General features: G+C 37.5%; 1 protein-coding gene and 1 non-coding gene across 2 annotated transcripts in view; one reads left to right on the forward strand and one right to left on the reverse strand.

Moving 5' to 3' along the window:
* Window positions 1-2,448: 2,448 nt before the first annotated feature.
* LOC148094434 (small nucleolar RNA SNORA16B/SNORA16A family) lies at window positions 2,449-2,581 on the reverse strand. The gene has a single exon (XR_015716486.1). It is a non-coding gene; the product is annotated as a small nucleolar RNA SNORA16B/SNORA16A family (small nucleolar RNA).
* A 6,687-nt stretch (window positions 2,582-9,268) lies between these two features.
* The window catches only part of STPG2 (sperm tail PG-rich repeat containing 2), a 129,905-nt gene continuing 115,327 nt past the window's right edge, over window positions 9,269-23,846 (forward strand). The window contains exons 1-2 of the mRNA XM_016211203.2: window positions 9,269-9,377; window positions 17,196-17,308. Coding sequence (XP_016066689.2) covers window positions 9,269-9,377; window positions 17,196-17,308 — 222 coding nt within the window. The remainder of the gene's footprint in view (window positions 9,378-17,195; window positions 17,309-23,846) is intronic.

Raw genomic sequence — 23,846 nt, forward strand, 5'->3', positions numbered from 1 at the left:
GTACTTTTAGCAAATAAAAGATCAATTGGATGCTAAATCAGGTAGCCCATGATCATTTCCTATTGTTTCTATATAATTTTTTTTCATTATTACATATGAGGAAACTAAGGTCCTAATTGTGTATAATTTGCTTAATGCAAGCAGTGAAGTAAGAAAAATTCATATTGTTGTGCCGCGGTCCAGCTGCAGCAGGAGTCAGGGGTGCCGAAGGTGGGCAAGGCGTTGGCGCTGGGAGACAGCAGGCTACATGACTCGGAGGTGGTGTGACACTGTTTCACTTTATTGAGAATCAACATAATCTTTTATACTTTCTTTTTTGGCTACGATTACATTTTTCCGGTTAGCAAACAAGAAATATTATTCACAGGTTAAACAATATAAGTTTTGATTTCATCAGAATGGAACAATTTTGACTTATTTTTTAGAATAGAGGGGAAAGGAAAAAAATCAGTGACCTATAGAGTGATAGATGTGGCCTTGTTTGCAGCAGTAATATATTAGCTTGTGAGACAGATATTTTATATAATATTTGCCTGTGGTTACTACTTCTTATGGTTATAGTTTAACTATGGACCTATTCATAAGCTATTATATTCTTCTTGCCGTTTTCTTCTAAGAAAAGAGTGCCTTTTGCCATAGCTATGGATTAACTGCTTAAGAATGCTTTTCTTTTGTTTCTTCGGGAGCGAGCACCGGCGTGGCCACTGCCTTGCCAAGCGTTTCATGAAGGGCAAGTTTTCACACTGAACACGCCTTCCATTTACATTAACTGTTCTGATACTGTTCTCATTGTAAGCACCTGTGTAAGGCTGAGGAGGGGCTGGTGGCCTTTCCATACTGTTAGCCCCTTTTAGGGGGATGCCACAATCTGCCATTTATTCTATGTGCTACCCAGGGTGGTCCTTGTGCAGTAGGCAAGGGGCGATGGCCTTTTTCCTGTCCTGGACTAATCTTGCAGTCATAGGCGGGGGCACTGGAGGATAGGCGTCTGCATGAGCTCAGCTTTCCCTAGTTCCTCCATGAATTCCTTACTGGGGGCGCCAGGGGGGAGTTTTCCTAGCTACTTCTAATAACAATTTGTTAAAGCATCCGGCACACGTGATAGTGACTGGACTTGGGGAAATCGGGATTTCTTCAGAAGTGAGAACATTGTTTACCATTCCCAGGTTAGTTATTGATTTTACGACCCCAAATCCCCCTCCAAGGAGGAGAAGAGATATTCCCATTAAGCCAATTACTCCCACCCACATGCCACGTCCTCTCCCCAGAAGACGCCTTCCTTGAAGCTTCCTCTCCACATCCGGATTTTGTCAGACGACATGGTTGGGAGAGGACTCAGCATTGTTGTATTTTTGGTTTGTCTAGTTACCTCATTTTAAATATTCATAATGAATGAAATCACCAGTTCACTTTACTATGCTACAGAGTTTTATTATATATTAGTAATACTATGAAAATATACACTTAAAAAATATTTTCTCCCATTTGGTAGGTTCCCTTTTCTTCATTTATTTTTATATTTATGTATTTATCTTCACCCAAGGATATTTTTTCCATTGCTTTTCAGAGAGAGTGGAAGGGAGATGGAGAGAGAGAGAAACTTCAACAGGCACTCACCAACTGGGGCAGGGATAGAGCCTGAAACCAAACTACAGGCCCTTGACAGGAATTGAACTCTGGGCCCTTTTGTCCAAGGGCAGATGCTCTCACCACTGAACCTAACTGGCTAGGGCTAAAGACGTGCATTTGATAGATATTAATGTTTAACACATGTAACTATTTGATTTCATTGTAGAGAAACTGCTATTTTCTTTGGATTCCTTAAATTATTCACCCAACACTGGAATTCTGGTTACTGTGTTCATAAATAAGAACATAAAACAAGGAATACTGGAAATATTATATTCTCAAGACATTTTTATTTATTTTTATATAGGTTTCTTGTTAAATTATTTACGTATAACTATAAAGACAAATTATTTTATTTGTGAATTAATGAGGATGAATGACTTTATTAGCATACATTGGTGAAATTGTGCCATCTAGTGCCCTTTAATGAAAAAAATTTTATTTTTAAAAAATATTTTTCAGTTTTTGTAATCTTAACAGTTACAGATTAAAAATGAGTCTAGGAAACTATTTTTCCATCTCCTAAATATTAAAGACAAGCAATATGAGTACACAAATAAAAATAAACTTAGGACACATGTTACTGGAAGAGTGTATTACAGGCACAGAAGAAAATTCTAGACAATCCCTAGGAATTAGTGTGGCCATTCCAAGCATTTCCTAAGATTTGTTTACTACAACTAATATAATGTTCTCTGTGGAGTGTGCGTATTAGAGGGGAGTAGAAATGAGAAGAGTGTGAGACTGAAAACCACTAAATAATGAGATTTTTGGTGTTTGGTGATGGAAGGAAGGGAAGATCATTTTTTTTCCTTTCAGAACTGTCTTCTGAAATGTTGCAGATCAGTTACAGCAAACAGAATGGTGGCCGTCAAGGAAAACTGCCACTCTGGGCTCCCTTTTTTACTGCAGCAGCTACGTGGAAGCAGCTGCAACTTTGATAAGGGCCATGGAAGGGAGGATTTTGAAGACTGGGCCTTCAAGGTGGTTGTTCCCTTCCTTGCCCTTTGCTTGTCTCCTATATTGTCACTACAGGCTCTATACGGAGAATTGGGGGAAACAAAATTTTTGTGTGTGTGCGTGTGTGTGTGTTTTCATAAAATGAGGAAGAGAGGAGTTGTGAGTTGCATTAGGATACATGGGAAGTGTGAGGGAGAAGGTAGAAAAATGAAAAATGATATTTTAATGTGCTGGCAGCTGAAATTAATTGACAGAAAGCTTTGGAGTCTCATTTATCCAGGTTTGGGTTGGTGTGAATTTGGAATTACCTGATTACTTTTGAAGACATAATTTTCATATATTTAAAAAAAAAGGTGGAGATGGAAGCAAAGTATGGCAAATTCAGGTACCTTATAAAATAGTTGTGCAGAAACATAATGATGCATCAAATATTAATTCCTTTCACCACAAAACTTTATGAAAAATTTCTGTAACTACCTACCTGTCTACAGGAGACATATGCAGATTGCTTGTCCTAGTTACTATGCCTGTTCAATTAGGTGAAAGATTTCTTTTTACCTAGTAGCCTTCATTTAACTATTAATCATGTATCACCTTGTGACTTCTGTTATTTTCTTGAAAATATTTGTATCCTGAACTACTATTTAATTAGCATCTCTGTCAACAACTATATCTATATCCATATCTATATATGTGTAAAATGTTTTGCATACCTCTCATGTCTTGTTCATAGCAGGCAATTGATAAATACTTGTTACCTTATTTACTGGCTTCAGTGGAATTTTCCTTTACCCAGGTAAAAACAGGTTATCAACAAATCCTATATACAGTACAACCATGAAAAGAAAGTACATTTCATACATCTGAGATTTCACAAACACTCATGTAACTTAAAGTAATTATTTTATTTTTTATTGTAAAAAACACATAACAAAATTTAACATCTTAAGCATTCAGTTCAGTAGTGTTAAGTACATCCACCTTGTTGTGCAACGGATGTCCAGAACTTTTTCATCTTGCCAAACTGAAACTCTATATCCATTAAACAGCAACTCACCATTTCCCCTTCTGCCAGCCCCTGGCAACCACCATTCCACTTTCTGTTTCTATAAATTTGGCTACTTTAGATACCTCATGTATGTGATATCATACAATACTTATCCTTTTGTGATTGGCTTATTTCACTTGACATAATGTCCTCAAGTTTTATCCATGTTGTAGCATGTGACAGGATTTCCCTTTTAAGGCTAAATAATATTTAAGATAATTTTTAAAAAGTACTTAGATTGTAGTCAGCGGACTTATTTAATCAATGTGAACTACAAATCAATTTAATATGGTCTACATATAGAACAGAAAAAATTACATATATTTAGTAAAATGCTATACAATGCAGAGACAGAATTCCAGCAATTGAGAATCTTTTAAAACTATAATAAGCTCCTTTGGGAGGTTATGTAAGACAGTAAGTTTAAAAAAATGCCATGTAAATATGTTCTTAAATTTTATTTATTGATTGATTTTAGAGAGAGAGAGGAAGAGAGAGAGATTTGCTTTTCTGCATATTTATGCATTCATTGGTTCATTCTTATATATGCCCTCACCAGAGATTGAACCCACCAACGGCCCTTACATTTTTATCAACAATTTATAAGAGATTTGGACCTCAATACCCACATACTTTCCATTTTTAACATCCTGAATTTAAATGATGGTGGGTGTCAAATTCATTGATTTCCAATCTTTCAAATGCACACACCAGATTTTAAAAAGACTTTCATTTAGTCTTCATTTTACTTTCTTAGAAGGAAAAGTAAAATGCCTTACCATTTCATTCACAGTTTTTAAAAATGATGGCATTTGGTATTGTTTTCCTTATATTCACACCATTCAAGAAAAATATTATCAGTATACTGTTAACTAGAACTATCCACTCTAGGAGGACCAAACCCAGAGTAACCCACGATAAGGACAGGGAGAGCAACCTAAATATCAGGCTGCCTCATTCGTGTCGGCCTGTGGAAATTGGGTTTGAAATCATCAGAAGAACTAGCAGTTACCACTGCTTTCAGGCAGGTGATTTATTATGTATGCTAATTTTGGTCAAAGTTACTAAGAGAGACACTATTATATCTGTCCGTTCCTGAGACATTCCTTGGTGTGTAAACTTCATTTAACCCACTTTTACAGATAACTTACATTATACCCTTCATGACCTTACATTTTGTGATCAAAGCTCTCCCAAATGCCTCTCCACATTGTCTCCCATGATGAACCTCACCAGGCCACATGTGGCTCTGCTTCCAAAATCTGTTTACCTCATTTGGCCCTGGATTTTTCGTATCACAGTGTCATTTGAATCTGATGGGGTGAGTTATTTCTCAGAGGAGCCCAAGTGGTGTGTGCATGTGTGTTGCAACCTTTCCTGTAAACTCTTCCTGATTTACCTCTCAACGTATTCTTGCTTTACTTCATTTGTGGCATTAAAACAATACAAGTAGTTCACAGCTATGTTGCTTTCTTTCCCTGTTTTGTCTTTTTCATTCAAGGTTTCACACATTGAATTTTATTAGACAAATTTTCCCCATTTTATAAGCAATGAATACATGTGATCATTATTTATTCCTTCCTCACTCTTCCCCTCTTCCACCCACATTCTCTCCCCATTTCGGGTAAGCTGGGTTAATGACACAGCAGTCATCCTTCCATCCTTTCACTGCGTTTACGTAAGCATATATGTAAGTATATATGCACATGTACATTTAACATAAATAGGGCTTTTTGGTAATTTCTTGGTTTTAGAAATCGGTGTAAATGTTTTTCTAAATTTTGCTCTTCTCAAAAATACCTCATGGAAATCATGCTTAGTAACTGGAATGACTTTGAGTTTATAAAACATCTTCATAGTATTCCATGGTGAGGTCATTTACTCAGTCATCCCTTTATTAAGAGGTATTTCATTTGTTACTTTTCCTTTTTCCCCCTGACATTTTGCACAATGCAGAAATAAATTTGTGTTTAAATATGTAAATATAAGTATGTATGTATGTATCCCATTTTATGCTAAAATACTTATTTTTATGGGATATCTATGGGAGAGTAGCAAGATTGTTTTCCAAAAAAGTAATAATTCACATTTTCACCATGTATTATCAAATTACATTTTTTTGGTATGCTCCCAGAGAGTAGGTTTCATTGCTCTTTTAAATCTTTGCCATTCTGATGTGTAAAAAAGTGATATTTCATTGTGACCTTGACATGCATTTTCTTACTACTTGAAGTGTATTTTGGCTATTTGAAATGGTTCCTCTGTGAATTTCCTCTTAATATCCTTTTCAGTTTTTCTACTGGGTTTTCTTTCTCTTCCTAAGCATTTTTAATACTTTATGATATGGTATACATATTAAGCCTCCTGTGTTCTTTACAGTAAACAATTGTCTCAAAGATGTTGATTTTTATTTATGATATCTTGTTACATAAAAATTTTAAATTTTGATATTGTCATGTAATCACTATCTTTGCTGTTAAAGTTTCTGTCCGTAGAATAAAAAAGCTCTCCCTTGCCTATTCAGTGGTACTTCAGTTTTTGAACACAATCCATTCTGGAAGACCATTCGAGTTGAAAACGTTCAAAAACTGAGGCACGGTTTTCCATAGAAAGTAATACAAAATAGATTAATCCGTTCCAGACCTTTAAAATCAACCTCTAAAATAGCAACTTAACATGAATTTTACTACCTAATGAGGGAGGGTCTACATAAAGTACTTGGTATTTTGTGACAATTTTATATTTAAAAATTTTTATGGGTTTTTTTTTTTTTGGTGTGGTCAAATGGAAGAGTTTTTTGGTACCAAGTCTAATGATATTATTATTTAAAACTTAGTTTCTGTCTATGTGATTTAATTCTGAAAGAGGTACATTGAAGTATCCACTATAATTGTATTTTGATCAAGTTCTCTTTGCATTTCTGTTCGCTTTTGCTTTATGTAACAGCTGTTATGTGTGATGCATAAGTTTTTATAACTGTTGTATCACCTACATAAACATGTTTTATTAAGATCTAATTGACATACAGCACTAAGTTTAAGGTGCACAGCATAAATATACCTAGGCTTTATCTCTACCTGATATCTCTCTTAGTCTTGTTTGGTATTTTTATCCTGAAGTTTCCCATAGTCTATTACCCTCCTTCAATACTGTTTGAATTTGCTTATCATTTGCCCATTTCTTTATTTTTGAGTGTGTTAGGGACTCTAGTAAACAGCTCTATAATAATTTTTTATTTTTCAATTACGGATAACATACAATATTATATTAGTTTTAGGTGTACAACATAGTGATTAGCTATTTAGAAAACTTACAAAGTGATCACTCCAATAAATCTATGTAGATCAATTGAAGGAAAGGTTCATAATTATTGAGACCCAAATTAGCCTGAAGATCAAATGGAAGAAATATGCCAAATGGATCAACTTTGGAGCAGCATGATTGAGCGTGCTGGTTCCCTACCATCAAGGAGTCACCATGCTACCCCTGAAAGACTACCTCTAGAGGTTCTTTTTTAGATGAATAAATAAAAATGCCAAGTTCAAATAGGAAGTGAGAAAAAAAAATCAATGAGTGTGGGAGAAGAATACAGGTGGGGGCATTTCCCTCATAATGAATTTGAGCCTTTTGTTTTACATTCTTGAGTTAAGGTCCAATGACATTCAATAGGAGACTAATTTACAGGCACCATGGATCATCCTCTAAAGCACATAGATTTTTCTCCTTTTATCTCTCTAACTCTCCTCTTTGTACTATGACATAAAATCTAACAATAAATGTATTCTAGATCTCAATGGGTGTCTAAAGCAGCTAGGGAAAATAAACCTTAAATAATCTTATGAGAACTATGAGGGTTTCTGCAAGAATGCAAGGATCGAAGCCAGTGAGAAAGGATCATTGATCAACATCTAGTTTCCTATTAGAAAGAGGTTTCCAAGTACTGCAGTATTTCTTTTCTCATAATTTTATACATTTCTCTTGTTATCTCATGGGTTATACATGTCTCTTTCTCCATTAGATACAGAACTTCTCAGGATAGAGGAATTTCTTGTACCTTTGTATTCCCATAACCTAGCAGGGTACTGAACCTATAGCATATGCCAACAAGTGTTTTTCTTTTTAAGTGAATAATTATTCGGCTAGCTTTGAGTAAGGGGAAGAAGATATTACAGATATATTCGATATATTCTTGAGAAGCATACAGCCTTGTATGGAGAGCATTTTAACATATATGAAACAACTGAGCCACAATAAGTGAACCACAGAACTGAGTATCAAATCGTGTTCTAGAGTACAAATACTCTAAACATTTGGAGTAGAAACAAATTAAAGTGCTGTTGCTCATTTGGTCAAGGCAGGATTTGTTTAACTCCTTCAAAGGATGATTAGAATCTGAATGCTTTTCACCCTGGCCCGGTGGCTCAGCTGGTTGGGACACCCTCCCACGCACCAAAGTTTGTGGGTTCCATCAGGGTCAGGGTTCATACCTAGGTTGTGGTTCTTTCACTTTTGGGGAGCGTAATGGAGGCAATCAATCCATGTTTCTTTTCTCACATCGATATTTCTCTCTCTCTCTGAAAATCAGTAAAAACATATCCTCAGGTGAGGATAAAAAAAGAAGAAAAAAAAAAGAATCTGATGGTTCTAGCTGAAAAACCCGCCTGAGACAACGTTGAGGTGGATTCTGACATAGACTCCTTAAGACCTTTAAGGTTCCTTTTGCCAAAGGTTGAGAGACCTGTTGGTTCAGTGGAGCGGACTGTGCTTTCTCAATGCCTTCGCTTTGTTTTAGAAAAAGCGATGAATCAATGTTTCTGTTGCCTGCCGTCTCATGACAGCAGCACAGCGTTCAGTAACCTGCGCTCGCACTGCTTCGGTTGGTGAGCGTCTCCTCCTCCCCCCGCTTTCTGCTTCTTGTTACCAGCACATCCTGGGTTTCCCTTAGCACAATCCCTCTTGCCTATGGGATAAAGCCAGAGGAGTTTCTCCTCTGTGAGTAGGAGTTGGGGGTGAGCTTGCGGCACCCAGGCTCTGCTTCCCGCCAGTGCTTTGCTTTTCATTGTTTTTCTAGTCTCTTCCAAGTTGCCCTAATTCATTTCCTGGGGAAATGCAGCCAAGTTAGCCCTAACCCCTTTAGCTCGTTTTCCAGAGCTTTTCTGAGGAGCCCAGGACCTACGGAGTGGGCGTGGTTTAAGAGCGCAGGGCGGGGCTAGCAGGGACAGCTCCGCGCTGAATGCGCATGCTCCGAGGGCTCTGAGGCGTGAGAGCACTTCCGCCTCTCTCCCGGAACTTCCGGGGTGGAGTCAGGGCCGGAAGCTAAGGGGGGGAAGGTAGTCCTTGTGTCTCCTATCCGGGAGGAGCCTCGCCGATCTCAGCTGGTGAACAAATGGCTGTGTGGGGTGTCTTATCTCTGGCCCCGCTCCCTTACACTTCACCACAGGACTAGAAGTCTCCCAGGGGTCAGCCTGACACCCATGAGCAGGTGGGGAGATAGCCCCTATGCCAGCTCCTCCGTTTATGGGAGTTCAGCCAGCGCCTCGGAGTGTTTTCGACTTTCTTTTGCTCCACACCTCCTGTAGCTCCCTTGTTTTTCTTCCCTTTCAGGCGCCCCTTCTAATCGCTCCCTCCATTATGTATGACCGGGCTCCCCGCGTGCTCAGATATGCCGAAGGTGGCAGCACTGAGGATCATGTGGGGCCTGGATCCTACCAGGTACCTTTCCCGAAGCAGCAGGCAACAGGTAAGATGTGAGGAAAAGCAGGCCTCTGTGCCAGGCACCTCACTTTTATCCCGCTCCGCTCCTGTGTGCCTGTGAGTTAAACATAATAGTATCACTTCCTAAGTATAACAAAAGATGAAGTAGGCAGGAGAATACTATCCTTATTTTCAGGCGGTAACTGGTAAAATCATTTGTCCCATGTCACAGGGCCAGAAGGCATGTGGCTAGGACTTTTGAGTCTACAGTGGGTGTCTACATCATACTCTCAACTGTACAGATTAGGTCTAAGGTATTGATTTCTTCCCTCTGTTGACTATACGAGTCTCCAAATACTGTGCACTTCTTACCGCTTACTTTCTCTTCATTGTAATCATGTCTACCTCACACCTTTCCTACCATTAGCCAGAGACACATTTATTTACTGAAATGTAGCTTTTATATTTCTGTTTTGCAACATCATCTAAAGAGAGTTCCATGTATTTTTTCAGATAGACGCCTCTTTACCTGACCAAACCCATGTTCTCTTTGAATCTCTTTGAATCTCTTAATGAGACTCCCTTTATTCCACATTCTGTAAAGAAAAGCTATATTCTTGAGAGTCTTCTTTAAAAGTTTAAATTTTCCTAAAGACCTTTTAAATGTTTATATACTGTACTTTACATCCTTTGCTTGTTGCTTGACTCATGTACTTCCTCATTCAAACCCATAGCTTCAACTACTATCCACATTCTGATTCTGATGACTCCCAGAAGAAAGTCTTCAGAGACAGGTGATTTATATTTCTAAGATGAGCTTTCTCGAGATTTTGAGTTCTCTGAATTACCAGTTACTTTTTTGGGCATCTCATCTGGGTGGTTTGTGGCATCTGAAATTCCAAGTGTCTGAACTTATCCTTTCCCCACCATACTGGCCCCTTTGAAAAAATTCCCTATCAGTCAGTTACTAAATTTAAGCTTTAGAATTATTCTAGACTCCTTCTTTTCTAATTTACCGCTCCCATTGATCTTAAAGACCTATTGATTGTGTCTTCTCATTATCTCTCAAATCAATCCCCTTTCTTCATTTAATTACACTTGTCTTAGTTCAGGCATCATTATTTGTTTTCTGAAATAAACCCAGAAAATATTACTGGTTTCTCTCTATTTCAGCTTCCAATCCAGTTTCTACTCTATGGCTCACGTGATCAATATAATTATATTATTTGTTTTTAAAAAATTCCTTTTAACACTTAGATTAAAATCTGAACTCCTTAATATGGTGTGTAAGATTATTCATGATCTGATCCCTCATCTGGTCTCCTGCTTTACCAGATCTTCCCAGGCACCCACACCTCCACCAAGACCTAATCTAGCATATTAGCAGTTCTAACTTTGCATTTCTTGTCAGGTCATGCTTAATCACCTCCGTGCCTTTGTACTTCCTGATACCTTTGCCTGGTATGCTCTTTCCTCCTTCCTCACCTGTTTAATTCCTACTTATTCTTTGAGACTTGGGTAAAGTGAGGTTGTTCTCTGACTTGACTCTTTTTTGTCTTTATTTGACTCCTTAGTGACTTTTGCTTAGCACTTTGATACTACATTGCAATTATCTGTTAACTCTTCTGGCTGCTGCACTAAAATGTGAATTTCTTGAGGGCAATAACAAGGATTTCTACTTTGTTATTCTAAGTTGTTAGCTCAATACCATAACAGATAAGTGCTTAATTAACAAAACAAAACACACACACACACACACACACAGTAATTCTTGAAATAAAATTTAAAAAATTTAGTGAGTCACACATAGAATAAAAACTTATAACTGTTGTGAACTCTGCATAGAGAGGAGTAAAAAGAATGTTGCAAGGCCTTCTTTTACTGTTTTATAGAATTGTGCCTCATTGATATATGAAGGAAAACTAGAGAATTTCATGCTTGAGAACTTTGAGCGGTTGCATCCATGTTTAGCAATACTCACTGATGACATACTGATAACTGATAGGAGGTACAGGTGTCTCTAGTTATTTCTACACTCAATTCCCTGGCAAGATAATTTAAAAGAGTTATAATTTTCTCCTAGGTATATTTTGCCTAACCCTTCTTTAACATCAGTAACACAGTGAACTATGTAGAGGTATCCACAGCTATTTCAATTAAAGGTCAGGTAGTATATAGTCAATAACATTGTAATAACTATGTATGGTCCCAGGTGGGTACTGGAAATATCAGGGGGAACACTTTGTAGAATATATGATTATCTAACCACTCTGCTGTACACTTTAAACTAATACAAAATGATGTTGAATGTAAACTGTAATTAAAAAAAGGGTCAGGAAGATTTTATAGAGTATAATGTAGGAAGAGCAGATATTGGGGCTTTATATAATTTGCCTGTTACCCTGAATTACACAAGTGGTGAAGACCTTAGAACAGTCACTTTCAACCAGTGTGCTGCAAGAATTTTTAATCTTTTTTTTTTTTTTAATATATCTTTATTGATTTCAGAGAGAGGGAAGGAGAGGGAGAGAGAGAGACAGAAACATCAATGATGAGAGAGTCACTGATCAAGCCCACAACCTGGGCATGTGCCCTGACTGGGAATCGAACCCCGATCGCCTGGATCCCAGGTCGATGCTCAACTGCTGAGCAACGCCCGGTTGGGCTGCAAGAATTTTTAAAACATGCAGTACCTAACTAATCAGGGACACTGACCTCTTCTTCCTTAGACTGTCAAATGAAAAAAATGACAACAGTCAACATCACAATAGCTGTCCAGTGTGAATGAATCAAAATTATACTTATTTTTTTTGTTAGATTGGCAAAAAATATATTTTTTGGTGTGCCTCAGAATTTTAGTAAGTAGTTTATGTGTGCCATGAGATGAAAAAGGTTGAAAATCATTGCTTTAGAAGCCATTCTTTATTTCAGCATTTCTCTTTCCTAATTACCACTCTCCTTTTATTGTTGCCTACTTGGTCAGTTCTGCAATGTATTGTCTTCATATTTTCCTCAGGAAATTCTTTCCACCCTAATTTGCAAACTTCATTGCTTTGGCTCTTGACCATTTGATCAGGGAGACTTTTCTACCCAGGATTTGCAGCCTGAAAGGGACAGGACTTAGCTGTTCTGATTTCATGAGTGGGAGAGATAATGGATATTCCAATTCCAGATTAATGAGAGCTGCTCCTGATTTTCTCACAATTATCTGAGAAGCAAGTTTGTCTTATGTCATCAAAGCAAATTTTCCCAAGAGACAACTAGCCTGGTAAAATATGATAAAAACATAATCCTTTTAATAATGTGACAGCTCCTAGTATTATTGTGATAAGGAGTATTTCACTGGTTTTTTAAAGCTTCATTTACATAATAAATGGCATCCCACATTGTCTGTATATTAATTATCTATATTGGTTCTGTATTAGTTATCTAAATTGGGTGACACCAGCTCCTAAGTATATTCTTTCCCAGATTTTTTCTTTGACGGGAGCAGTTAGCTTTATTTGCCACAGAAGCATGAGTTGTCTGTGGCCTTGTATTTATGCCTATGTGCTTATGCCACAATAATTATTTTACCTTATTAGCCAATCAGAATTTAGGGAGATGATCTCAGGGAATGCAATCTCTTTATTTAAGTTGAAATAAACAATATGTATGTGATTGCTCTATATCAGCAATTTTCAACCCTTGTGCTGCAAGCATTTTTAAAACTTCAAGCAGTACCTCACAATTTTTGTCAGGGGCACTGACCTCTTTTTCCTTAGATTGCCAAAAAAAAAAAAAAAAAGACAACAGTCAATACAACAATAGCCACCCAGTGTTAATGAATCAAAATTACACCTGTTTTTTGTCAGATCTGCAAAAAGCAGAATATATTTTTGGTGTGCTGCATAATTTTGGTAATTATGTGTGCCATGAGGTGAAAAAGGTTGAAAACCGCTGCTTTGTATGTTCAGTGATCTAGTTATTGCTTTTATGTGAAGAATGCTCTTTTTTTGTTTTGTGGCCATAGTTGTGGGGATGGAACTTATTTTTAATCACATGCTGCCCACCTTCTTTCTCAGAATGGACTGATTTTATTGCTTCATGCCAGTTTGATTTATCTCCTGCTGTTGGCACCTCAAACTCAATATATCCCAAAATAAATTTCTTTTTTCTCAAATCTTTTTCCTCTTCTATATTCTTAATTTCTTTCTGCCTGACAGTTTATCATTTGTAGTTCCCACTCTACATGTCAATATATCCATATGTCCCAAATAAAACTTATCTTACACTCCACCAACTCTAATTCCCCAGAACTCTCTTCTCCTATATTTTATACCATAATTATTAGCGGCCTTGTTTATAGTGTAATTATTTGCTTATTTGTCTGGCTTCCCCCCTATTTGAGGCCAGGGTTTTAGCTTATTCATTGTTGTACCCTCACCACCTCTCCGTGACACATAATAAAGCATTTAGTACTGTTTTTCTTTAAAAAAAAAATCTTTATTGATTTCAGAGAGAGGAAGGGAGAGGGAGAGATATAGAAACATCAGTGATGAGAGAAAGTCGTTGATCGGCTGCCTCCTGCACACCTCCTATTGGGGATCGAGCCAGCAACCCAGGCATGTGCCCTGACTGGGAATCGAACCACGATCTGCTGGATCATAGGTCAGTGCTCAACTGCTGAGCCACATTGACCAGGCTCAGTACTGTTGAATAAACGATTAAAGGTATAATTTAGAATATCACCTATTCTGTATTTATTGTTTAATACTCAGGGCACTATGACATGGTGATCAATCACCTTAGTTTACCTGGGTGTGTCCTGGTTTTAGTACTAAAAGTTTTGTTTCCTGGGTAAACTAGGACATGTGTCACCCTAACTGTAAACATTAGGTATACAGCTATGAATAAAACAGAAAAGTCTCTTCTCTCATGGAGATTATCAGTATAAACATTTTAACTTTCTTGTGGGTTTTTTTGAGCTCAATATTTCATATAAACTTTTAGCCCATTGATGAAAGATCTATATAATTAATTTTGGAAAACTTCAATGAAGATTTAATGAGTCTTGAATTCATGGGGCTGTTGTGTATTTTGGTTTTTGAAATTTTATGCAAATTTCAGTATTTCGCAATTAATTTTACATTTGTCTAGGTAAATTCAATTAGAATCTCTGGCATGTTCTGATAACAGCAGCCTCAGAACTGGTCTGAGCTTAGCTTTCTTATTTTAGTTTTCATATCTGTCTCACATTACTTTAGTGTCTATATGAACTTAAATTAGAAGAAATATACTTTTAATTGTGAAATTAAAATGTAAAAATTCTTATTTTTTAATCCTTACCCAAGGGTATGTTTTTATTTATTTCAGAGAGGGAGGAAGGGAGAGAGAGAGAGAGAGAGAAACATCAATGTGAGAGAAACATTGATCAGTTGCCTTTTGTACCTGCCCTGACTGGGGATTGAACCCCTACCCAGGTATGTTTCCTGCCTGGGAATTGAACCCACAAACTTCTGGTACATGGATACTGTTCCAATTAACTAAGCCACCTAGCCAGGGCTAAAATATACTTTTAATTGTGAGGAATACTTATGCAGAAAATTTTATAAAATATAAATTTACATATCAAAAAGTAAGTACTCAAGTCAAGAAATATAACATTGCCAAAATTTCCTTTTCAATCATAATCCTTTCCCTTTCCCTATAGGTAAGTGCTATTTCAATTTTTATGGCAATCACTTTCTTGCTTTTCTTTGTTTCTCTTTTCTTCTACCTTCATTGAATGAGTTGATTTTTTTGTTTAAGTGGTTCTATTTGTATCTTCACTATTGTTTTACCAGCTATACCACTTTGTTTTATTCTTTAGTGGTTGTTCTAGGGTTTATAATATACATCTCTAACTTATCACAATCTACCTTCAAAAAATATGGTACCACTTCTCATATAGAATATGAGGCTTACAACAGTGTGCTTCCATTTTGCTCATCTCATCGTTTGTGCTATTGTGGCCATACATTGTGCTTCTACATATCCTATAATGCCAAAATAAATTGAAATGATTTTTGCTTTAAACAGTCAGTTATGTTTTAAAGGAATTAAGAATTGAGAAAAAAAATCTTTTATTAACCCACATAAAATTTATTGTTATTCCCATCCAGTGGTACTTTTCATTTAGAAGCTTAATTTGGGTCTTTTATATAGTATCTTCCCTTATTTTCTCATCATGTTCATCTTTCTTGTACCTTTTTGAACATATGAAGAATATTTATAATGGATACTTAAATGTTCTTATGTGCTAATTCCATCTTCTCGTTTCTAGATGTTTCTTTTCATTGACTTTTTTTCTTTTTTTTTTTTCATTGACTTTTTTTCCTGTTTATATTTATAGGACATATTTTCCTGCCTTTTGGAAGAATACTCTCTGGTAGTTTGCATTATTGACTTTATATAATCTGTAGCATGGTTTGTGTGTGCTCTCTGTGTGTTTTGAGTAAAATCTATATATTGCTCTCTGGTTCCTCAGCCTGATTTGGAACATTTCACTCATGTCCTTTGTTTCTCAGCTCTATTGAACAACCCTTGCCTTTTCAAAATGAATACTGGCTTCCTTTTAAGGATTTCTATACTTGTGGCCTTTGTTACTATCCAAACGTTGTTTTATTTTCCTTCGCTTTGGGACAGCCAGTGCAAACCATCAGTCACTAAATTAACACCCAGAACTTTAATGTTTTAACATCAGCCATGAAGCTTTTCCTTATCATCTAAGTATGGTTGAGAAGTCCCCCTCTTTTGAGCTTCTAAGCATTTTGGTGTTTGAGATCTTTTTCCTTATTTAAAATTATTTTAGTCCTTTTCTTAATCTTTAATAGCTTGTTGCTTTTTAAGGGTAAGGTCTGTATTTTACTCACCTCTTTTATGCAGCAACACCTAACGCAAATAAATAATTCTTGATTTCAGTCACATTTTAATACATGTGGGCCTCAAAAGAAACACATTATTTCTAGTTTTAAAGTGAATATATTTTATTATTAGTCCAGATTAGCAAGATTTTAAACTATTGTAATTATCACCATAAATTTTCCTAGAACTATACACTTTCCTTTAGTGTACAAGATTCTTACCAGTTTTAAGTCCTCACTTTCATTCTTTTATTACCTGTTGAGTATAGCTGCTCTGTTCTCTCCCATCTCCTCTTTAATATCTATGTTGCTTAAGTTATACTCATTTTTCTTGCTACATTTCTTGAATTTTTTTATCATTCTTTTAGTAGACTAAGTCTATCTACTGTTTATCTACTAAGTTTGTCTAAGATTATGATTGCTTGTTCCAGTGAAATTTGTATGTTGGATTTATGAACCTTTGTTTGGGGTCGGGCAATCAAGAAATATTCACTGAATTCCAACTATAGATCAAAGCAAGGAGACATTAATAATTGCTTGCTGTAAACTCACTTTAAGTTATTTCTACTAAGGCTGTCTCTACAAATTTATATATGTTATTCTTTACAAATAATAGATGCTGTTCCAAAATAGAAAGCAGTCTTCCTAGGATGAAAATACTTTATTAGCTAAATATAACTGCCATTTTTGTCTCAACCAAATACGCTTGGAAGAAAACAGATTTTTATTTTGTTTTTTATTTTCTTTAGGTATTTTTTCTGTTGTTTAGTAAGTCCAGGTTCTTATATTTAACATATATTAATACAAGTTTTACCCTTACATTAGAATTTTAAAAATGCAGCAACTTCTGTGACTAGTCATTAGTTCTGATAGTATAGTATCAACAATTCAGGTTACTAAGTGATTTTACATATTTTGAGTGCGTTTTCTCTGAAATCATTGGAATCTTATCTGCTAGTGATCTGATTTTACTTTTATAGGTGGCTATGCACCATTCCTTTCTTTGGTTACCAGAGAAAGTACATTTACTGTTGCCTCTAACACCGAGGAAGCTGTTCCAGGTCCAGGACGCTATAATATTTCAGAAAAACAGGTAAATTTATAATAGTTATTATAATTATTTAAGTTAATAAACATTATGCTTTCTTTATTAGGTTATCATGTCAACTGTCATATTTTATTTTTCTTTCATATTATCTTCTTTCTCCTTTCAATCTATATTTTGTTTTTGTTTGTTTCTCTGTTAATCCTCACCCGAGGATATTTTTTTATTGATTTTTTTTTTTTAAATTTATCTTTATTGTTGAAAGTATTACAGGTGTCCCATTTTACCCTCCAATTGACCCCCTCCACCTCACTCCCACCCCCTTCCCAGGCCTTCACCACGTTATTAACTGTGACCATGGGTTATGCATATAACTTCTTTGGTTAATCTCTTCCCACCCTCCATCCCCCTTCCCTCTTTCCTCTGAAATATGATCATCTGTTGCCTTCATCAGTGTCCCTGGATCTATTTAGTTCAGATTCTTTTGTTCATTAGCTTCTTCTTAAAGAAGACCCTTCAACATTTCCTGTAGTGCTGGTCTGGTGGTGATGAACTCCTTTAGCTTTTTCTGATCTGTGAAGCTCTTTATCTGACCTTCAATTCTAAGTGATAGCTTTGCTGGGTAGAGCATTGTTGGTTGTGGTTCCACGTTTTTCATCACTTTGGATATTTTTTGCCACTCCCTTCTGGCCTTCGAGCTTTCTTTTGAGAGATCGGCTGACAGTTGTATGGGTGATCCCTTGTAGGTAACTAATTGCTTTTCTCTTGCAGCTTTTAAGATTCTTTCTTTGTCTTTAACTTTTGGCATTTAAATTATGATGTGTCTTGCTGTGGGTCTCTTTGGGTTCCTCTTGTTTGGGACCCTCTGTGCTTCCTGGACTTGTAAGTCGATTTCTTTCCCCAGGTAGGGGAAGTTTTCTGTAATTATTTTTTCAAATAGGTTTTCAGTTTTCTGCTCTCTTTCTTTTCCTTCTGGTACCCCAATAATACGAATGTTGAGCCTCTTGAAGTTGTCCCAGAGGCTCCTTATACTATCTTCATATTTGTGGATTCTTTTTTCTTTTTGCTCTTCTGGTGGGGTGTTTTTTGTTTCCTCATGTTCCACATTGCTGATTTGATTCTCAGCATTCTCTACTCTACTGTTGATTCCCTGTAAATTATTCTTCATTTCAGTTCCTGTAGCCTTCATTTCAGATTGGTACTTTATTATGTCGTCGATTTTCTCAGTTGTTTTTGTAATACTCTTACTAATATGATTGAGCATCCTTATAAACAAAATTCTGAACTCTGTATCCGTTAGCTTGCTTGGGTCTATTTCATTTAGTTCCTCATCTAGAGATTTCTTCTGTTCTTTCCTTTGTGACATGTTTCTTTGCCTCCACATTTTGGCTGCTTCCCGGTGTTTGTTTCTATGTATTAGGTAGAGTTGCTATGTCTCCTGGAATTTGTAGAGTGGCTTTGTGTAGTAGATGTCCTGTAGGGTCCAGTGGCTCAGCCTCCCCAGTCACCTGGGCTGGGCTTTCTAGGTACTCCCCTGTGTAGGCTGTGTGCACTGTCCTGTTGTAGTTGAGCCTTGGTTGCTGTTGGCATCACTGGGAGGAATTGACCCCCAGGCCAATCGGCTATGAGGACCAGCTGCAACTACAGCCAAAGAGCTGCTGTGCTGGAGACACCTCTATGGAGCAGGATTTACTTCAGTGGAGCTTTGGTGTTCACCAAGTGCGTCCCTTGATTGTGTCACTCGTGGATATTGTAGGGTTATAATCCAGCGTGGTCAAATCTGACCAGCAGGTGCACTGTCTCTGGGGCCTCTCGGGAGGTGCAAAGTCAGCCTCTGCCAGTGCCTTGCCCAGGGCCACCCAGCATGAGCTACACAGCAAACCATAGTTGGCTGCTACTTGTGCTGGGCTTGGAGGTGTCCAGGAGAGGCCAAGCTATGAGCCAATGCAGGCTGCCACCAGTGCCAGGCCTGGGGCCCGTTATCAAGCTGTATGGGGCAGGCTGCTGCTTGTTTGAGAGATTTTAGGAAAGTCCTAAGCATAAGTCTCGAGAGGCCACTTGCATAGAAAAGCCACTGGAAATGGCCTGGATGAGCCCGCAGGTGGGGAGGGGAGGGGCGTTGGGGAATCACGGGGTGGGGCCAAAGGTGTGAGTCAGGTGCTGGCTATTCAAATATGGCACCTGCCTGCTGGCTGTGTGTGGGGAGGACTCGCCAAAGGAGCAATTGCCTCTGCCAGCTCTTCTGTCTGGGAGGAAACTGCCTCTCCACCTCCCAATTTCAGGTAGGTTAGTTCCTCCCCAAGTGTCCCAGGTCCTTTCAAACTGCTTCCTGACGCTGGGGCTCAGAGGGAGCGCGTCTGAGTGAGTCCTTGCGTGGGCCCTTTAAGAGGAGCTGCCTGGGATCCCGCACCCTCTGTGACCCTCAGCGACAGTCCCTGCTGGTTTTCACAGCCCGAAGTTGTGGGGGCTTGTCTTCCCGGCCCTGGAGCCCTGGGCTGGGGGGCCTGCTGTGGGGCTGGGACCTCTCACTCCTCTGGGAAACCTCTGCCGCCGCGATGTCCCTCCCGGGTTTAAACTGTGGCACCGGGTGTGGGCCGAGGCTGTGACTCCGAGATCCAGCCCTGATTTGCCCGCATCTCTGCCCCTCCTACCGATCACTGTGCTTCTCCAGTTCCCTGGTTGTATGACTTCTGTTCAGCCAGATTTCAGGAGGTTCTGAGTGATAGTTCTGTATTTTAGCTGTCATTTTGATGTGGTTGTGGGAGGTGGTGGGTACAGCTGCTACCTATGCCGCCATCTTTTCCATTGATTTTCTTTTTGGAGAGAGTGGAAGGGAGGGAGAGGTGGTGGAGAGAGAGAGAGAGAGAGAGACAGACAGACAAACATTGATGTGAGAGAGATACATTGATTGGTTGCCTCCCGCATGTGCCCTGACTTGGCAGAGACTGAACCTGCAACCCAGGTACATGCCCTTGACCAGGAATTGAACCCATAACCCTTTGGTGTGTGAGCCGATGCTTTAACCACTGAGAAACACCATCCAGGGCTCAATCTGTATTTTGTAAGTAGAATAAGAGAAAGTAGTGTGTTCAATGTTGGTTGCTTGGTAGGGTGTTCTTCATTACTATATAGTCTATAAGACATAAAACATTGTTACATGCTTCATGGTCCTTGAGACTCTTGAATGGGAGAATAAAACTATTGAATGAATTATGGCCCATGAGAGTTGTGCAAATGGTCAAGATATGTAGCAGAGGGGTAAAAGTAGGGTGAAGATTTGCATGCCATACTGTAAAACCAGAGCTATTTCCATTGACTCGTATGTCTCCTAATTATACATTCTCAAGTGTGTGTGACAAGAATATTTTTGAATGTTCATTCATGTTCAAAAACATAATCTTCATAATCATGAATATTATCTTCTACACTTTCCACATAAACTTTGCATTTATACTTAATGACTCCTAGCTGACTCCATCAGACCTTCATCTTCTCTGTTAGAGGCCCAGATGCAGTCACTGAGGCCTTAATTTTAGCATTAGACTTCCTGAATTAATAATAGCAACCATTCTCTCAGGAGTTTTTGATTACAACAATAAAATAGATATTTAAGACAGATACTACATTTACAATTAAAGATTTACAGGAAAGGCACTTCGGTAGCTCATAGATTTAAAGGAAGATTGAGTAGTCAAGTCTTAAAGGAAGGCTAGGACTTAGACAATTCTAGGTAGTTCAGTAGTAGGAACTTCTGCACCATTTAATAGGAAATAGCCATTAGAGAACATAATTCTTTAAGCTTCTTCTTTCCTTTCCTTTTTTTCTTTTAAAGTTTTTTGCTTCCTTTCATTTTTTATGTGTGACTCCACTGAAGATTAAAATTTCCATTAGGGAAAATCTTATTGGTCTAGTTTCATTAAGGAACAACACCTGTAGTTCCTGGAGTTGGAGATCCTGTGCTTGAAAGCTCCTTTAAAAACCACAAAGTATTTTGTTTCTTTATTTTGTTCATTAGATTCTGCATTTAGGGGAATAATATGGTATTTGTCTTCTCTGACTGGCTTATTTCACTTAGCATAACAAAATAGAAACAGACAACAAACTGACAACTGTCAGAGGGGAGGGGGTTTGGGGGGCTGAATGATAAAGGAGAAGGGATTAAGCAACCCCCCCCCCCCGAAATCCTCATAGACACAACAGTATGTGATTACCAGAGGGAAAGGGGGTGGGGGGAGATAAAAGAGGGTACAGGGGGGATAAATGATGACAGAAAGAGTCTTGACTTTGGATGGTGAACATACACTGCAATATGCAGATGATGTATTATAGAACTGTACACCCGAAACCTATATAATTTTATTAACCAGTGTCGCCCCGGTAAATTCAATATAAATTTAAAAAAATTTTAAAAACTCACAAAGTATGGGAAGGGGTGAGATTTGATGGTTCCCAAGGGTGGTAAATATGCTATTATGAGTAGATAATAGAAGAGATGCTGGACAGATTAAAACAATTGATTTCCACTACATTTCACCCTTTGAGTACCCAGTTCTCTCATGCACACAACACACACACACACACACACACAGTTATTCTTCATATGTATATATTATAAAATGCAATTATTTTATGTATAATCTCCAAGTATACCTCCCAGAAAGAGCCCAACTAATGTCTAACTACTGCATTCAGAGATGATGTTATACTGTCACTACCAAATGAATCCTGGGTTTCTAGATGAAGGCCACTTCTTTTCTTGTTTTTTCACATTTCTATTTCATTATTCTACAACCTAGAGATTAAATGGCAAACGTAACATGAGTTATTATAAAGAAGTGGTTAGGACTGTAGGCTCTGGAGCTAGACTGCCTAGGTTTAAAATCTGTCTCTGCCACTTACTAGCTGGGATACTTAATCTTAACCATTTAATCTTTTTGGGCCTTAGTTTCTTCATCTGTTAAATAGAAGTAATAACTTTGTAGGCTTTTTCTAAGGACTAAATATGTTTGTAAGCATTTAGAATAGTGCCTGATTATAATTATCATTCAATAAATTTTAACATTATTAGTTTACATATTAATTCTATAAATAATATGGATAATAATGAAAGGAATAGTCTTATTTGAAATTAGTGCAAGTATTTAGCAATTTTTTTTAACTTTTCTTTCAGAAGCATACATTGAAATGTTGCTTTCTATCAGCAATTACTTAGTAAATATTATTTAGAGACTTCAAATGAAATTTTAAAAAATCTAAAATGTGGGTTGTAGTTGTGAGGGCCTACCTCCACTGTGAAATACAAAATACCTGAAGCTTTATGAAGCAGAACATTTAAGAGTTGAAACTGTGTTCCCTAATTTGGTCTTCTGTTGTTCTCTGTATCTCTTATAGTTATTTCACTTTGACTATGGCTGTCACCACTATTCGGAAGTCAGGGTGGGGGTTGGGTACACTTTTCCCTTTACATCTCTTTTCTTGCCCAGTTATGGGCAAAATCATTTTTCCTTTGTTTCCTTTAGCATACCTGAAGTATGCTAAGTTCTTTTGAAAGGAATTTTGCTTAGTAGAAAACAACATAAAGGAGTTAAAATGAAAGGAGAAGAATCAAGGTTACAAAGTGCAGGCTTTTGATCATTTAATAGATAATTAGCTTATTAAGTCACATACCTTGTTCTGCTCATATCCTGTTTCTTAGGATCCTCACTTCAAAATGTAAGTACAAATTTCATTAATGTTTTCTGGTCCTGTTCTTTTCCAGTTTCTGACCTGTCTCTGCTTGGCAGATAACATCTTGTTTCTCTGAGTACCATGCATGAGAATGGTTCTAGATGTGGGATCTCTTTCCTGGGTCTAGACAAATAGTTTCTTTCATGTTTTTTATTTCCTAGGACTATGAATAGATGTCCAAATTAAGTTTGATTTTTTTTTTAATATGTCTTTATTGATTTCATAGAGAGGAAAGGAGAGGGAGAGAGATAGAAACATCAATGATGAGAGAGTCATTGATCGGCTGCCTCCTGCACGCCCCCAACCGGGGATTGAGCCCGCAACCCGGGCATGTGCCCTGACTGGGAATGAACCGCGATCCCCTGGATCCTAGGTTGATGTTCAACCGCTGAGCCACCCCCGGCCGGGCTAGGTTTGATTTTTGATCTGAGTGATACCTATCACTAGAGCTGAATGATAGTATATCGTTTATGATATAGTGCATGCCCTCATCCTTCATTGAGACTCTGCCCCTGTAGTGTTGGGGAGTTGCTGACAATATAGTAATTCATCAGTTAACTTTGGTATTTAGACAAAAGCCAGTACTCAAAAAGTAGTAAGACCATTTTCTCATAGGTTTTCATATAAAATGTACAATTACTTGGTAATATATTTGGGGGGGGTCATTTATCGGACATATCGCAGTTCCTTTTGTAACCTCTTATAAAATCAATAGAATTGATAATTATGAAATAGGAATAACCTGAAAAAATTCTGGTTAATTTGTACTATAGTTTAAAAAATCACATGAAATCAATTTTTAAATCTTCTGTTAAAGTATTCAATATAAATTCAAACTATAGTTTGAGTTTTAAGATCA

Source organism: Miniopterus natalensis, chromosome 1 (assembly GCF_054644295.1).
Source record: "Miniopterus natalensis isolate mMinNat1 chromosome 1, mMinNat1.hap1, whole genome shotgun sequence".
Taxonomy (NCBI): Eukaryota; Metazoa; Chordata; class Mammalia; order Chiroptera; family Miniopteridae; genus Miniopterus; species Miniopterus natalensis.